Source organism: Microtus oregoni, unplaced genomic scaffold, assembly GCF_018167655.1.
Source record: "Microtus oregoni isolate MIOR12 unplaced genomic scaffold, Mior012 000018F_ref0000195, whole genome shotgun sequence".
NCBI lineage: Eukaryota > Metazoa > Chordata > Mammalia > Rodentia > Cricetidae > Microtus > Microtus oregoni.
The window spans coordinates 3797066-3814572 of record NW_024543077.1 but is presented as its reverse complement, the minus strand read 5'-3'; the positions used below and the strand labels follow the sequence as shown (position 1 = coordinate 3814572).

Here is a 17507-nt window from a genome sequence, read left to right as displayed (position 1 = left end):
CCAGGATGGTTGTCTGGGAGGAGAAATGTGAGCAGTAGCACAGAGGGTCAGGCCAGGCCAGGCCAGGCTGCTGGGAGGAGAAGCATAAGCATCAGCATGAAGGGCCAGACTGTGTCAGGCTGCCGGGGAGAAGATGCATGAGCATAGTGTGTTGTACTGGGACAGACCACTGGGAAGAGAAGCAGGAGCAGCAACGTAGCAGGCCATGATGGTAGCAGTGGCCTCCAGACATTATCTGACCCCTGGAGCTTCATCATCAACCCTGCCAACACCATGTGTTATGATCATCTGAGCCTCGGGCCCATAGGCACCCGGAGGAGCAATGACCAAAGGCTCTCCTCTGCCCACACCTGAAGAAGCAATCAACAGAGCAACAGCCCCCAACTATACCATTTGGATAAAATGGACCCCCTGAAACACAGACTCTATCTATTCTGATTGGAGGAAGAGATGTGTAGACAACAAGGTAAGAATACACTCAGCAACATAAAGAGCAAGACAACACCACCGTACACTAGTAGTTCTACAACAGCAAGGCCTGAACATCCCAATGCAGATGAAGCAGAAGAAAATTACCTTAAAAATAACTTTATGAAGATGATTGAGGTCTTTAAAGAGGAAATAAAAATTAAAGAAATGGAGGAAAAGACAAATAAAAAATTGGAACAAATTAACAAATTCCTTAAAGAAAACCAAGAAAAAACAGTCAAACAAGTGAAAAAAATAGTTCAGGACTTGAAAACTGAACTAGAGTCAATAAAAAATAAACACAAATTAAAGGAAATATGGAGATAGAAAATCTGAGTAAATGATCAGGAACTACAAATGTAAACACAAACAACAGAATATAAGAGATAGAATCTTAGGCCTTGAAGACATGATAAAGTAAACAGATTCATCAGTCAAACAAAAATGCTAAATCCAACAAATTCTTAAGACAAAATACCAGGAAATATGGGACACCATAAAAAGACCAAACCTAAAAATAATATGAATTGAAGAATATTCAGCTCAAAGCCATGGAAAATATATTCAACAAAGTCAAATAGAAAGTGTTCATAAACCTACAAAGGGTCAAACCTATAAAAATGCAAGAAGCTTACAGAACACTAAATAGACTGAACCAAAAAAGAAAGTCCCCTCACCTCATAATAAAAACACTAAAAATACAGAATAAAGAAAGAATATTAAGAGCTACAAAGAAAGAAAAAGCCAAGTAACATATAAAAGCAGACCTATCAGAATTACACCTGACTGCTCAGTAGAAACAATATAAGTCATAAGGTCAGGCTAAAAGACCATGAATGCCATCCAGACTAATATTCCCAGCAAATCTTTCATTCAACATAGAAAGAGAAAACAATATATTCCATGATGAAACCAGATTTAATCAATACCTCTCCACAAATCCAGCCCTACAAAATATACTAGAAGGAAATACAAGAAGAGATATAAGGAACATACCTAAATATAATAAAGGCAATATACAGAAAATCAACAGCCAACCTCAAACTAGATGTCAAGAAACTCAAAGTGATCCTTCTTAAATCAGAAACAAGAAAGGACTCTCTCCATATCTATTCAGTATAGTAATTGAAGTTATAGGTTATCGCTACAGCAATACGACAAAAATTGAAGATCAAGGGAATTCAAATTGGAAAAGAAAAAGTCTAACTTTCATTGTTTGCTGATGATATTATACATAAGTGACCCCGAAAATAACACCAGGGAACTCCTACAATGGATAAACACCTTAATCAGTAGCCCTTCTAAATATAGATAATAAGTGTTCTGAGAGAGAAACATCATCTTTTATTAGCTACAAATGACATAAATTATCTTGGGGTAACTTTAAGAAAACAAATGAAAAACCCATATGACAAGACTTATATCTCTGAAGAAGGAAACTGAAGAAGATACCAGAAAATGGAAAATTCTACCATATTCTTAGATAGGTAAAATTAAATAGTAAAAACGGCAATCTTACCAAAAGCAATCTATAGATTCAATGCAATACACATCAAAATCCAAGCAAAATTCTACAAATACCTCAAAAACATTATTCTACTTCATATAGAAAAACAAAAACCCCAGATAGCCAAAGCTATCCAGTATAATTAAGTAACTGCTAGAGGCATCACTGACTTCAAACTTTAATAGAGAGCTACAGTAATGAAAGCCACTTGATATTGGCAGAAAAGCAAACAGGAGAACCAATGGAATTGAATTGAAGGCCCGGATATCAATCTACACATCTATGATCATATGATTTTTGACAAAGAAGCTAAAATTATACAATGGAAAAAAGAAAGCATCTTCAACAAATGGTGCTGATATGACTGGATATTGACTTGTAGAATCCCCATGCACAAACTCAAGTCCAAATGGATAAAAGACCTCAACATAAAACCAACCACACTGAACCTCATAGAAGAGAAAGTGAACACATAGGCACAGGAAACCACTTCCTAAATATAACCCCAGAAGCACAGACACTGAAAGAATTAATAAGTGGGAACTCCTGAAATTGAAAAGCTTCTGTACAGCAAAGGACATGATCAATAAGACAAAACGGCAGCCTACAGAATGGAAAAATATATTCACTAACCCCACATCAGACAAAAGGCTGATCTCCAAAATACACAAAGAACTCAAGAGACTAGATATCAAAAAAACAAAAACAAAAAACAATCCAATTAAAAAATAGAGTACAGACCTAAACAGAGAACTCTCAACATAGGAATCTCAAATGGCTGAAAGACATTTAAGGAAAATCAACATCCTTAGCCATTAGAGGAATGCAAATGAAAACAACTCTAAGATAGTATCTTACACCTGTCAGAATGGCCAAGATCAAAAATACTGATGACAACTTATGCTGGAGAGGATGTGGAGTAAGGGGAACACTTCTCCATTGCTGCTAGGAGTGCAAACTGGTACAATCAGTTTGGAATCCAGTATGGCAATTTCTCAGAAAATTAGAAATCATTCTATCTCAAGACCCAGAAATGTCACTCTTAGGTATATACCCAAAGGATGCTTAATCATACCACAAGGACATTTGCTCAACCATGTTTATAGGAACATTATTCATAATGTCCAGACCTGGAAATAGTCTCGATGCTTCTCAACTGAAGAATGGATAAGGATACATTTACTCATAAGTTGTTTTAGACTTAAAACAAAGAATAACCAGCCTACAATTCCCAACCTCAGAGAATCTAGACAAGAAAGGAAACCCTAAGAGAGAAATACTTGGATTTGACTGGAAAGGAGAAAAGACAAGATCGCCTAAGTCAACTGGGATCATGGGGGTCAGAGGGGGAGAGCAGAAGCAAAGAGAGGAGGAAAAAAAGGGAGTAGGGAATATATATGTAGCCCAATTAAAAATAATAAAATATAAACAATATTTCAAAGTCAAGTGCCTATGAGCTTGAGATAGATAGTAAAGGATATATATCTAACTTCAAGGTTACCATTCAGGGAAAATAGTGGAATGATACAAATTAAAAGAGCTCATGTAAATAATTCTATTGGCATATGATCTAGCACAGAGAGAGCTTAAAATGTACTATTAGTAAATACGTTGTTAAAATTTTTTCCCTCAAAAAAAAGAAATAATCTGTATATATATATATATATATATATATATATATGTTTGTTTTTCAGTCAGTGTTACTTTTTGGTGAAGTTTAGGCAGTGTAGCCCTTCCAGAGAAAGTATGTTAAGGAGGTGAGCTGTGATATTAAAAAGAAGGTTTGTCACACTTCCAGTTTGTCCTCTATGTTTCATGAGGATGTGAGCTCTCAACTCCCTGATCTGCTTCCATGCTTCTCAGGCTTGATGGACTCAGGCCGCTGGACCAGTAAGTGATGGAGGAAGGTCATTGGTTAAAAAATAAACTGCTTGGCCCTCATAGGTTAAAACATAGGTGGGAGGAGTAAACAGAACAGAATGCTGGGAGGAAGAGGAAGTGAGCTCAGAGGCCATGCTCCCCTCTCCTGGGCAGATGCGATGAAGCAAGCCGCCAGGTCAGATATGCTGAATCTTTCCCGGTAAGACTGTTGCTACACAGATTACTAAAAATGGGTTAGGCAAAATATGAGAATTAGCCCGTAAGAGGCTAGAGCTAGTGGGCCAAGCAGTGTTTAAAAGAATACAGTTTCCGTGTAATTATTTCGGGTATAAAGCTAGCCTTGCAGGCGGCCGGAACGTAGCCCGCCGCTCTTTATCACTACAAGTAAGACTATAGAAACGCTTTATTCTATAAGTTATTTTCATCGTGCTATGTTGTCACGTCAAGAGATAGTAATTAACACCCCCTCCATCCCTCCTAACTTACAGTCAGGCCTTCTGCTTCTTGTACATGTAGATCGCAGAGGCACCAATTACCAGTAGCATTTTGGGTACAAGAAGCACAGCTACAAGGATTTCAGCAGTATCTGATGTCTTCAGTTCTGGAAATCAAGTGGTAGGAGGAACCATTAGAGAAGACATAAGGAGTTTATTATCAGAGATTTTTACCTGGGTCATTTATGCACCCAAGCCCACCAAAACTCTGAGGAGTTTGTATCTTACCTTCCTAATGCTGCAACCCTTTATTCCTCATGTGGTGGTTGTAGTAATAAGGGCGGCGGGGCTGCGTTCCCAGCACCCCGGCCGCCTGCCCGGCTAGCTTATGCCCGAAATAACAACACACAAACTGTATTCATTTAAACACTGCTTGGCCCTTTAGCTCTAGCACTTACAGGCTAATTCTCACATCCCGATCAACCCATCTCTAATAATCTGTGAGAACCGGTCTTACCGGGAAGATTCTAGCCTAGTCCATCCTGGGTCGGAGCTTCATGGCATGTGTCTGCCCAGGAGCGGGGCATGGCATCTCTCTCTCTGAGGCGTCTGCTCCCGAGAGGAGAGCTGTGGAGTCTGAGCTCACTTCCTCTTTCTCCCAGCGTTCTGTTCTGTTTATTCCTCCCACCTATCTTCTAACCAATAAAATGGGCCAAGGCAGTTCCTTTATTAGCCAATGACCTTCCTCCATCAGGTGGTGACCATCAACCATAAAATTATTTTTGTTACTGCTTCATAACTGTAATTTTACTACTTTAATAAATCATAATATAAATATCTGATACGAAACTGCTGTTCTGTTCAACCAGCAGACAGGTTGTGAACCACAGGTTGAGAAACGCTGTTCTGCACCCTGACATCCTCCTCTTTCTTAGGGATCTTCTTACTAAGTTGTCCAGTGGCTTTTACAGCACAATCAGGACTGCAAGCACTTCCTCCAGAAGGGCTAATTATAGAGAGCAGATGAGCATGAGAAGGTTGGAGGAGAGCTCAGCAACATCCTGTGCCATTAAGGTAGAGTTCTCAGTGAAAGAGAAACATCAGGCCTCAGAGATTGTTCCTCTGCAGCCCTGTGCAATATATATGAGAGTTGTGCCCTGAGATTGGAGTTGAACAGTGTTCTGCCTTGGTTGTATCTTGGGGACCCTGGGGTCCCCTCCCTGAGAAATATCCCTGGCATTTCTCATAAGAGAAATATTCGTAAGAAATACCAATTACTTGGTCTCTAGGGTATTGTGTGCAGGATGGTGGGCACTGCTATTCTGAAGCGTAAGGGTTGGTTCTTCCTCAGCTTGGTGACGTAACAGGTCTATCAAGGGACTAATCACAAATATCTCATGTTGTTTCATAAAATGTATCTGAGAATAATTTACCCAAGCTGCATATTAGAACATTCTCGAGACATTTAATATTTCAGATGCCAAAACCCATATCAGATCAAATAAAGAAACATGGATCTTAGATTTATCTATGTTTCCCACATTATTCCAAAGAAAAGAGAGAAACCAGGTTGAGAATCACCAACCCACACCCTCAACTTAATTGATAACTAAGGCCTGGAGCGGGAAAGTAAGTGTCCAAGGTCACATGACTTTTGAGTAACAAAGCTCACATTGATGAGACATTTCCTACAAGTCAGGAGTTTCTCTAAATGTGTTATATGACTTCACTCCTCCAGTATAGCAGACCTATATACTGCGCTTGCAGGGAGAGTCTGTGAAGTGAGTACCCCCTGTGGACTCACTCTACATGGAGACCAAATCCAGGACTGTGATTGGAGATCATCTACATGGAGACTAACTCCAGTACTTAAGTCTCCATTGCCCAGAACCTCCAGTGCCTGTGCAGGTAGGATGCAAAATGTTTCCAGAGAGACCCAGAACAAAGATGTAAACCAGGGGTGAGAGATTCCACAGTGAATGTGGACACAACCAATGGATCTCAGAGTGCTGTGGATTAAGAACAAGTAAGACAACCATATTGTGCCCTGGGCTTGTCACTTTTTGCCTTGATTTGCTTTTCCTCTTAGGAGGGAGGAAACTCACATCTTGGGGAAAGAGCTTATGCTTGCCTGCTTCTTGTTATCTGTTTTACATCTAGAACAGAACCTGACATACACTAGGCCCAGGTTGTCTGGCAGAAAGAGAAGACTTAATTGGTTGAGGTAATAAACTCTGGAGGCGGTAGGTCAGGTTTGTCCCTGTCACTGATGGCATCAGCTGTCTTTATGTAGCCACTAGACAGGGACAGATTGAGAAATAGATATTGTGAGGCAGGCAAGGGTATGGGTTCACCCCCATTTACCAGAAATGGCACCGCTAGCCCATAGCATGTCCTCTCCTCAGCTCCTTGGCCCACAGCTGGATAAAGTTACTCTACGAGCATGAGGGTCACTCACAGGCTTGCTTCTTCATTGTGATCACAGCATCTTGGACACATTTTGACCAGTTGGAGATATGAGGGAAAAGGACAATGCAGTACTTACCAAGGACATACAGCACTGTGCCTCCCCCAGACATAAACTCTCTGTCAGAGTCTGCTTTCTGGAACTTCACACAGTAGTAGGTACCAGCATCATCAATTGTGACATTACTGATGCGGATGGAAAAGTCCAGGTTGTTTCTCTTTGTGAAATCTGTAATATTTGTGACTCTGGGAAACTTCTCTCCTTTGAAGTTATATATTAGTTTCCGACTCTGTCCTGTGCCCCTGAACCACATAATGGGCCCCACAGGTAGCTGAGAGGTCACAGTGCAGTTCAGAGTGGCTGACTCTCCAGCAAGGACAGAAACTGATTTCTCAGGCTGAATCACCTTCAGGTCCCGTGTAGCTGTTCCTGCAGGAGACTTCAGTTAGTACTCATCATGATGGAAACCCACAGCCTCTCTAGTTTGTCATCAAATAATGTTATAAACTAGACCTCAGTATGAGGTGATATCATTTTCCCTCACTTGGGCCTCTTAGCAAACAAATGTAAGAAATTAGGAAATGAGTCTCAGAGACAGAGTCTTTGGCAATATTTTCACGAAACCCCAATTCTGTTTGAACTTCTCATGCCAGTATCAGCTTGGTTTTCATTTTCTGTGCACATGGCATGTTGTACTTTGGATATAATAATACTGGATGTGATTACCTGACTCTTTGAGACCAGTGATGTAAGTATTAAGTGTGAGGTATAGTTTTTGAGACGTACCTTTGATTACCAGATTCTAGGTCAGACTCCCAAGTCAGGGGGTTGCTTTACCAGGTGTTGTGATAATGCCATAGATATTTCCCAACATGCAATAACATACAAATTAATTAGACAAATAAAACCCTATTTTAAGTTCCCAGTTTGTTGACACAGACCTTGGAACTGAAGTTATATTAGTTATAAGTCACCATGTGGGTGCTCAGACTGAAACCTGGGTCCCATGGAAGAATTGCAAGTGGTCTTAACCCCCAAACCATCTCCCTCTAGCCCCAACATTATATTAACATCAAGGATGACGTAACAGATTCCTACAAAGGTAATGGTTTGACACAACAGAAACGTTTTATTTCATGCTTTGGAAGTCAGAAGTTCTAGTTTGGTGTGACATGGCAGCTACCAAGGGGTCACAGTGCCCCACCCTCCTGGAGGCCCTGTTTGTTCCCTTGCACATGATGTGGTCACCTGGGATCACTTTCTCTTGTCGCCTGTTTTCTCATCACAGCATAATTTACCCAGTTATTCTAAGTCCCATAGCCGACACATCTGTTCCTTCTTGCCTGAACTTGGTGATCTTGTAGCACTGCATTGTACTGCACTGTCCTATCCTACTGGACCAAGACTGTGCAACATTCATTTGAGATATGAAAAGATCAAAAAGAAAGTAAGGAACAGTTCTAAAGAAAGTGAAGAGTCTGAATTGCAAAATATAACACCAAACTGAGAGAAACTATGAGAAGGAACCAAATGATATTGAGAAGTTGAGGGATATAAAATTTATTATTCCAATGGACAGGGTCCTCAGAGGATTTAGCAGGTTACAAAAAAACATCTAAAATCATGGAAATGTGTACCATAACATTACTTAGGCAGCACTGCAGGGGCAGAGGTACAATAGAGAGAAAAAATTTATGTATTTGGAGTGTAGTGACAAGATTATTGGAAAACAACTGTTGTCTAAAACTTTCCTGGTTTATTAAAATATAAGAACTATAAATCCGGGCTGGAGAGATGGCTCAGTGGTTAAGAGCATTGCCTGCTCTTCCAAAGGTCCTGAGTTCAATTCCCAGCAACCACATGGTGGCTCACAACCATCTGTAATGAGGTCTGGTGCCCTCTTCTGGCCTGCAGACATACACACAGACAGAATATTGTATACATAATAAATAAATATTTAAAAAAATAAAGTTAAGGCATTCTTAAACTATCTAGGCTGGTTTATATCCACAGCCCCTCTTTCAGTTCCGGGTCTCTCGGCAGCTGCCCTTTAAAAAAAAAAAAGAACTATAAATCCGCCGGGCAGTGGTGGCGCACACCTTTAATTCCAGCACTCGGGAGGTAGAGGCAGGCGGATCTCTGTGAGTTCAAGACCAACCTGGTGTAAAAGAGCTAGTTCCAGGACAGGCTCCAAAGCTCCAGAGAAACCCTGTCTCGAAAAACCAAAAAAAAAAAAAAAAAAAAAAAAAGAAAGAACTATAAATCCAACAACTGATCTAATTCAGCATGAAATAAACTCAGAGACACACACCAGCATATGCTAGAATCCAACAGACAAAAGCAGAGTAGAAAGAGAATGCTGAGTGCTGTCTGGATGGAGCATGACTCATCTTGTCCTGCTAAATGATAGGATCACAGCTCTTATCAGAAGTGTTAGCATCCAGGAGGCCATGAGACAATGTATGTACTCACAGTTCTAAAAGAGAAAACACATCCAGAATTTAAATAAAACCCAAGATTCCACACAGTGTAACACTATGTGACCAACACAAGAGAGAAAACAGGCTTTGTAGTTAAAAATCTGAGACTATTACAATGATTCCTGTTTGGAGATATCAATACCTGTCCTTCAGGAAATGCTAATGGGTTTCCCTTGTGTTGAAATAAAGAATCTCAGAGAATAAGGCCTAGTTTAGAAGACAATACAACTCTGAGTGTACTCTGAATTTTAAAATCTCATAAAGCATCCCGAGCTCCCAACTTCTACTTAGGCTTTTTGAAGATGATGACTCTAATCTTCTACCTTGTGGTTCTCATTAATAGCCTGAGGGAAGGCCATATACCTGGAGCTGCTAGGAAGGGTGGGAGACACTGCTAGGTCTCAAACAAGAATGTCTGATGTGGAAAATCTGCTTCCCTTGATAACTGAAGCCGAAAGCAAAGGGCAACTTTGTGAAATTAAAACTTGAGTAGTGAGTAATAACAAATCTAGCAAGCATGTTGATAGTCTTAGAATACTTACTAATTAAAAATCAAATATGGAAAAAAATAATGGGAATGGGGTAGACCATATGAGCCTATACAATAATTTACATTTTGGCATAGCTCTATGCAAAATTAAATAAATAATTTTCTCAAAGTTCCATAATTTGTTGAACTAGAAATCCTACAATCCTAGACCAATTTTTTAAAAAAAATATAGAAAAATCATAAAGATTAAAAAGACCTATTTAGTTTTTTAGGTTAAGTCCAGAATTTGAAAAATGTAGCAACTCTCAAAACTTCGTGGACTGATGTAGTATTGTATTTTTAAAAAAGTTGTAACTTAAAAATTTATTGATGAATGGGACCTAAAATGTAGAGACAGAGATGAAACCAAAAGTATAGAAGCAGTATGTATGGCTTGCTTTTCCAATAGACATGCTTAAACACGACACATGAGTAGTAGCCATTCCACTGCAACATTTCTTATTATCAATGATGCTCTAACATATTTAATAAAAACTAAAATGAAATAATGTCTTTGTAATTTAAAAAGTAGTTTGATTCTATAAAAGTAAAATGGTAAATATAGGGAGATTTACACTCAATGTCCTATGCCCGGGACCCACCTCATCTTTCACAAAGAACTAAAGCAGTAGCCAGCTGCTCCTTGAGCAAACCAACTATGAGAGAGAGAGAGAAAAAAAAAGAGAGAGAAAGAGAGAGAGAGAGAGAGAGAGGAGAGAAGGAAGTCATCAAGTGAGTGCTAGGACCTTGTGTTTCTGGGAGGAAAGAACAGAAAACTGAACTAATTATCATGACATCTGTGAAATCTGCTTTGAAGAGTGGATTTGAGAATCTCATCAAATTTTGTTTGCATGGATGAAGATGATCACAGCTAGTAGAAGCATCCAGTCCTTTCCAGCTTTAGCAGATTTAGGGAGAACTGAAGTCTGCACAGAAGCTTTGCTTGGGAGAAACTCCATCCTTTTTCTTTGTCCCTTATCTAGAGTCCAGGCTGCTGTAACTGTGTACTATCTATGCAAGGAAAGAGTTTCTGACTTCACCCAGTTAGGGTTGTGGAAGGTAGAGTCCTTTACACCCTCATCCGTGAGTCCACAGAAATCCCAGAACACTACCATAAGGGTTGCAGCCTCAATATTCAATATATCCAGGGGAACAGTAACAACACCCACACTAAAGCCTGTCAAGTGCCACGGGATGCAGGAGAAAATTGTTTCAGCAAAGAAAAGAGCACTTTACACAATAGTAAAAGTGAAGGATAGTGGATCCGTTTTGTCCACAGTCTCTACTTCATAGTCAGGACTCAACAAATTCTCCTGTATATGTGATTTGCTCAGTGTGCATCTTCCCATGTGACTCACACCCATTTGAAATTGCTGATTGATGTAGAAATAGAAACCTTGTTTCCCATGTGAATGACATTTTCAAATAAAAACTGTTTGCATGTAAGGAGGAAGCTGAAGAGAACAGGTGCAGAAACCCACAGACCCTGTGCCCATTTCACTAGCTAAAGCTCATGGGATAGAAGAAAGTCTCTGGGAGGAGTGATTGCTAATCCTATGGCCTCAGTCAATCAGCCTGAATTCAAACCACAGCTCTAAACATTGCCGTCAGGGTTGTTTGTGCTTCTTCTTCTGCGCTGTGGCAGTGTGACACGAGCATTAACCTGACATGTAGGCCCACATGAGGTAGAACAGTGAAGTACATTATACAGTAGTTGGGACATGGCGAGTGCTCACGAACACGACATTGAAAAGTAATTTCTCAGATAATTTTCTGGGTCATGGATCGTTCACTGACACTGGGTATCTGCATGGTGTCATGGAGCTTGGTCGAGATTATGGAGCTGCATCTAGCTCTAGGTATAGATGTACATCTGGTGATAGTTAAGGCTTGCTAAATTATCTTTCTATTGATTTGAAAAATAGTGGAGGGTGCAAGGAAATAATATTACATCTGTCTCTGTTTCAGAGAGTTCAGGGATCACAGTGCTGACTGTCTCCTTTGCTGTGGTCTCAGGGGAGGCAGAACCTCCTCACGAAGACAGAGTATAATGGGGCTCATGTCCACCTGACCTTCTAACACCCAATCATCTCTCACAGTAGTTCCATCAGCTGGGAACAAAGGCTTTAATACACGAATTTTTGGGTATATTTCATACTCCAAGTATGACATTTGTACTAGACAACTTCACAATACTGAAGTAAATTCCTAAGATAAATTAGCCAATAAAAGCCAAAGTTGTACTAAATATCACATTTTAGAAATTTCAGTCTGCTGGCTATTTTATTGCATTGGAGACTGTAGGAAAACAGATGATTATGGTATGGAGACAGGAATAACGCAAGCAAGGCTGAAATGTGAATATAAAGACAGAGCAAGGACACACAATGTCTCTCAGTGAAAAATATTCTCCTTTAATGCTATCATGTGTATTGGTGTTGTCCTTGTTGCTGTAACAGTATATAGACTGAGCAAATTGTTTTTATATATTTAGGAATGTGTGTGTTTGAAAGAGAGACAAAAACAGAGATACAGAGGAGATATTCATATAAAGAGAGTGAGGGAGAAAGAGAAAGTGAGAACAGTTAAAGAAACAGAGTCAATGAATAAGAGAATGGGACTAGGGAAAAAAGATGTAATTATATATTAATTTGAGAAAATAAAAAACAAAATTTTCAGAAAGTGCTAAAATCTCCAGAAGGTCTTATCAATCATTGCTAGTATCAGCTGCAGTAGAGTACAGTGAGGACAGATTAAAAGCTTGACTTCTATTATCAGATGACACAATAGCTCCCCTAGCCAAAGTGGGGAGCCTGAGGGCTGATAAGCCCTGACCTGAAGTCATCAAGTTTTTCAAACGGACAAAGAAGAAACTGAGGACAAACAACCTTTGAGAATCATGGCAGGGACCACTCAGAGTGCCAATAATTCTTATTGATGAAGGGAAACAAAGCTCCCTGGAGAATATCAACAAGATCAGGGATGTGTGAGTACCTGGTATAGATGAATTGCTTACACTCTACATAGCAAAGTCATAGACCAGTACCTCATAATGTGACTATATTTGAAACAGGGTCTTTAAAGGAGTAAAAGTCAATTAAGGTGGATCTTAACCCAATGTGACTGCTTTCATTTCAAGAAACAAAAGATCTACAGAGACAGTCTGAAGTGAGATCCTGTGTGGAGAGAAGGAGAAGGTACGATTCACAATAGGAGAGGCATCACGGAAAAAAGTATCTTGGTGGTCATCTTGACCCTGGGTTTCCAGCCTCCAGAACTGTGCCAAAATGAATGACTATTGATTGTATTGATAGCCAGTCTGTGGTACAATGCTGTGGCAACCCTACCAATAAAACAAGCACTAGTAAGACAGCAGCACTCGGTGAGAAGTTTGTGGTCACACGAGGAAGGAACTGGGGGACAGAATGAGGAAACTTAGTGAGAAGGATGATGATGGCTGAGCACTGCCAGAGACACTTCCCTCTAGCCATGTCACCACCCTTGGCTCAGGAAGTGAGTCGAGGGTGGAGACAGGCCATCAACTGCTTTGGAACTGACATGCTGTCTCTGAAGGGGTCAGAGTTACATGGATTTAAATGGGATTCTACTAAAGTAAATTTGTCAGCTATAGTATTAGAAAAATTTAATTATTATTTTTTAAGGATTTCCAGATAGAATGTTTCTGGTCACCTGTGGCAACCCATGGACTCACAGAGCAGTACTCCAGACACTGCCTCTAGAAAATGAACAATGTTCTGTTGTTCACCTGGAACCCTTCAGTTCTATTCATAGTGAAGGGGACACTAGCCCACTGGAGCATGTGGCTCTAACAGACATTGACCTTCTCCCCAGTTCTTTCTGCTGTGCTAATAACCATCAGATTACATTCCTGAAGCTAGTCCCCTAAGGTCTGTTCCAGTATTTTGACAATCCCTTTTCCTGAGGCTGACTGCCAACGTTCTGTTATCAATGTATTAAAATCCAGCAATCAAAAGCCTTCTTGGGCTCACCCAATTAACATGCCCAATTAAGCACCTCTTTCTAACACGGGGTTTCCTATTTTTCCTTTATAAAATGACATTTTCCTATGTGCCACATCTGTCTCCTCTCTATCCAGAGGCAGTACTTTGTCCCTCCAGGACAAATATTCCAGCTCCCTTTCCATGGTTCTATTCCCCTCTTTCTCTGCTTCCTGTCATTGTCCCTTATCCCTACCCTCTGTCCCTCTGGGGTAAATAAATCTTTGTCCTGAGAACTGGACCTTGGGTGTCCTGAGTCAATACTTTCCCCTTTACACAGGAGATATTGTTGTACTCCTGAGCATGCTCACCTGGAAGTCCCAGCAGTAGGGTCAGCAGCAGGACACCGTGAGGAGTGTGAGGCCAGGAGTCCAGGTCAAGCATGTTGAGAATGAAAGACTTGCTCAGTGCAGTGTCTGTGCTGGTGAGATTCCGGGTGCTAATCTGCAGATACTAGGTTCTAATCTGGTATATCTTATTTTGCATAAGGGGTGTGACTGTATTGTGCTGAAACAGGAACCATACTGGCTATTTTGAAATAGACACACAGACTTGCAGGCCGATGGAATAAAGGAGTTATTTATCATGCATTGTAGAGGGACTGAGATATGCCTAGGAACAGTAATATTTTCTCCTCCTATAGAATTTATAGAATACACACACACACACACACACACACACACACATATATATATGGATTTATACTAGATCCACTTAATCTCAAGACATTTTGTTTCATTAACTCTTCCATTGGGATCCAGGAAAAAAGATGTTTTGTCTTAATAACGCTTCAATTGGGATCCAGGAAAAAGATGTTTTCTTTCTTTTTTTTTGTTTTATAAACAGTGTTTTTCCCTGTAGTCCCGACTGTCTTGGGACTCACTCTGTAAACCAGGCTGGCCTCAGAGATCTACAGTTTTTGTTTCCTTAATGCTGGGATTAAAGACATGTACCACCACTGACCCATCAAAAGGATGCTAAACTCTTAAGTTTAAAACCTTGGACGCTATTTGCAGCCTATCATTTCCTCATCCCATGTTTTAGCTATCACAAATCATTCAACTATTGGTCTAAAGTAGTGTTTATATGGTGACTAAAATGGTAATATTCTGAATAAGGCAAACATTAGTTCTGTTTTACCCTGACACAGTCAGACCATATCTATAAGACTTTATGCTTTACAAATACACATTTAAAGTTGTAGGCTTTTTTTCAAGAAGCAACTCTGAAATACTGGAAGAATATTTATCTACAGGAAATGCACATGGGATCCAGAGCCATGAAATTTCAGCAAAGATCTGAAGGGATAACCAGTGAAGAAGTATTTGATGTTATTTTCACTGCAGCGTCATATTAGATAGATCTAGAACAAAGGCAGAACTGCCCAAAGATAGGACCAGTATCTTAAACAAGAAATTATTCCCTCATCTCATGAAATGTTTTATAAAAAGTAGTTGAGTTATTCTGTCAATATTCTGTAGATTTATAAGTTTTCTTTTAATTCTGTGTTATCACATCTCTGACTTTGGCAATCTGCCTAGGCTTTGGGAGGTTTCCCTAAGGCCCTGATGTATAGAGCAATAACAGAGCTCTTGGGAATACACTTGGGAGAGCTGGTAAAGATGTGGGGCCAGGGCCTTTGGAAAAGGGTTGTTTCAGATTCTCAGAAACCAGGACTTTTTCACAGAAGGGTGAAAACTGGTTATCCATCCCAACACCACTGAGGACTTTGTTTATAATGTACTTGAGTTACCCAGTGTATTTCTTGTGCAACATTGTCTGATTTCCTCTTTCTGAATTTGTATACTTCCTTTTAAAACCGATTTACATTAGCAAGAGACTTGATTTAGAATTATAATTAGCAGCCAGTGCTGGGAATGCTGTGCTGTGAACCTTTTGCTCACCTGGTTCTGTCACTCAGACCTCACTAGCCAATCAGAGCCCCTAGCAGACCCACCAGTCAAATGGGAGGGTTCTTCCAGGAGCCAGGCTTCCAGTTTAGCTTTTCCTGAAGAAATCATCGTTTCTCTCCTCCTCTGCGCCTTGGTCTCCCTTGTTGGGAGAGAGCATTTGAGCTTGGCAGCTGCACCGTGGTGAGTGAGGGGTTGCTCTCCACAGACAGGAGGAGCGGTGTGCCAAGGTGAGTAAGGGGCTAAAGTCCCCACGTGTGGAGGAGTGGCTGGGTTTGGCGGGTGAGGGGCCGCTGTTCCCAAACTAGGTGGAGCGGCCTGCTGAGGCTCGCGTCTGGTGTGGTGTGTCCTCTGCTGGCTGGGTGGGAGCCAGTGGACAAACAGAGTTTAGTGTGTTGCTGCCTCTTCCTGCCTCATCTTAAGTAGTTCTAAGTGATCCTTGCAACTCCCTGCTGGCAGCCTCTGAATAACTTCACTGCCTGGGCTGTGTCTGCACAGAGCAGAGCTTTGGGAGTCGCAAATGATGGTGCCTATAGTGCTTATATTTTTGCATGTGGAGATATCACCAAATATGCCAAACTCGGAGACTTGTGGTCTCTCCTGGGTCTTCAGAAGTTCTGCACTTTTAACATTTAGGTTTAGGATTCGTCTGTAGTTAATTTTGTGTGGCTTGTAAAAGGTTTCTCCTGTGTAGAGTAGCACCCCGCTGCTAAACTGTGATGTAGGAGAGTAGAATTGATAATAGAATTAATGGTATAAGGATTTACCAGTTCTTAGGAGACATTAAGTCACACAAAGTGTTAGGCTGTGAGCTTAGGCCCCAGTCCTTCACATCTATCCCAGCCACCAGGCCTGGTCTGGACTTCAAATCCCAGAATGCCAGGTCCTGACCCTTCCCTGGGGGTGGGGTTGGGACCCCTCCCCCGGGTACTTAATTCATCCCCCAAAAGAGAAACGCGTGGTCTCCCCCTTCTTCCCTGGGGTTGCATTCCTGCAGCTTCCAGGTTTTCCCCTTGAGGCCACCTGAGATCACAGATCTCCCATTAAACCTGGATTTTCTTAATTTGGATTGTTTTGATTTGACTTTATTGGGAAATTTTGCATCGCCAGAAGTAGTTTGATCTGTGTGACTTCAAGGGGCAGAGGTAGATTGACCTCTGTGACTTCAAGGTGTGGCAGGACACACCTTTAATCCCAATGCCTGGGAGGCAAGGACAGATGAATCTCTGTGAGTTCGGGGTGTGGTAGCACACACCTTTAATCTCAGCACTGTTCAGGCAGATCTCTTTGAGTTCAAGGACAGCCTGGTCTACAGAGTTATTCCTGGGCGAAGATGTACAGAGAACCTGTCTCAAAAAGAAAAAGTAAGAATAAAAGAAATAAATTTTAATTAAAGCCACATAAAATGGAAAATACACAGAGAATCTTGATACTGTATGTTATTATGCTCTCTTTGAATTGTTTTAACGTTGGCCCTTCATGTTACAAAACGCCATTGCAAATAATATGGTTTCTGTGTTATTATTTCAGGTCTGAGCACTTGGTAACAGACAAGCATCCACCCATCCATTCCTTAGAGAAGGTAAGGCTTTGTGGAAGGTCCAAGGCCCTCTCTACTATATCTAGGCTGAACAAGGTATCCATCCAAAGAGAATAGTTTCCCAAAAAGCCAGTACAAGCAGTAGAGATAAATCCTGGTGCCAGTGCCAGTGGCCCATCAGTCTTCCCCAGCCATATCACTGTCAACCACATTCCAAGGGAATAGTTTGGACCTATGCTGGTTCCTTCCCAGTCTGACTGGTGTTGGTGAGC

At 40.8% G+C, this 17507-nt stretch overlaps 1 protein-coding gene across 1 annotated transcript; it reads right to left on the bottom strand.

The window, feature by feature from the left end:
* Nucleotides 1-4344: 4344 nt before the first annotated feature.
* On the bottom strand, nt 4345-14169 carry LOC121458612 (signal-regulatory protein beta-1-like). Its single transcript, XM_041667926.1, has 3 exons — nt 14097-14169; nt 6836-7186; nt 4345-4457 (listed from the first exon to the last, which is right to left on the bottom strand). Exons 1-3 carry the CDS (start codon nt 14167-14169, stop codon nt 4345-4347), a joined length of 537 nt encoding a protein of 178 aa, XP_041523860.1.
* Nucleotides 14170-17507: the final 3338 nt, after the last annotated feature.

What these genes read in the sequence shown, in the direction of transcription:
- LOC121458612 (XM_041667926.1), bottom strand. Translation starts at nt 14,169, where the DNA reads ATGCTTGACCTGGACTCCTGGCCTCACACTCCTCACGGTGTCCTGCTG. An exon ending in CCTACTGCTGGGACTTCCAG is followed by an intron (nt 7,187 to 14,096) that starts GTGAGCATGCTC and finishes AGTCTCCTGCAG; the next exon opens with GAACAGCTACACGGGACCTG. An exon ending in CACAGTGCTGTATGTCCTTG is followed by an intron (nt 4,458 to 6,835) that starts GTAAGTACTGCA and finishes CTTGATTTCCAG; the next exon opens with AACTGAAGACATCAGATACT.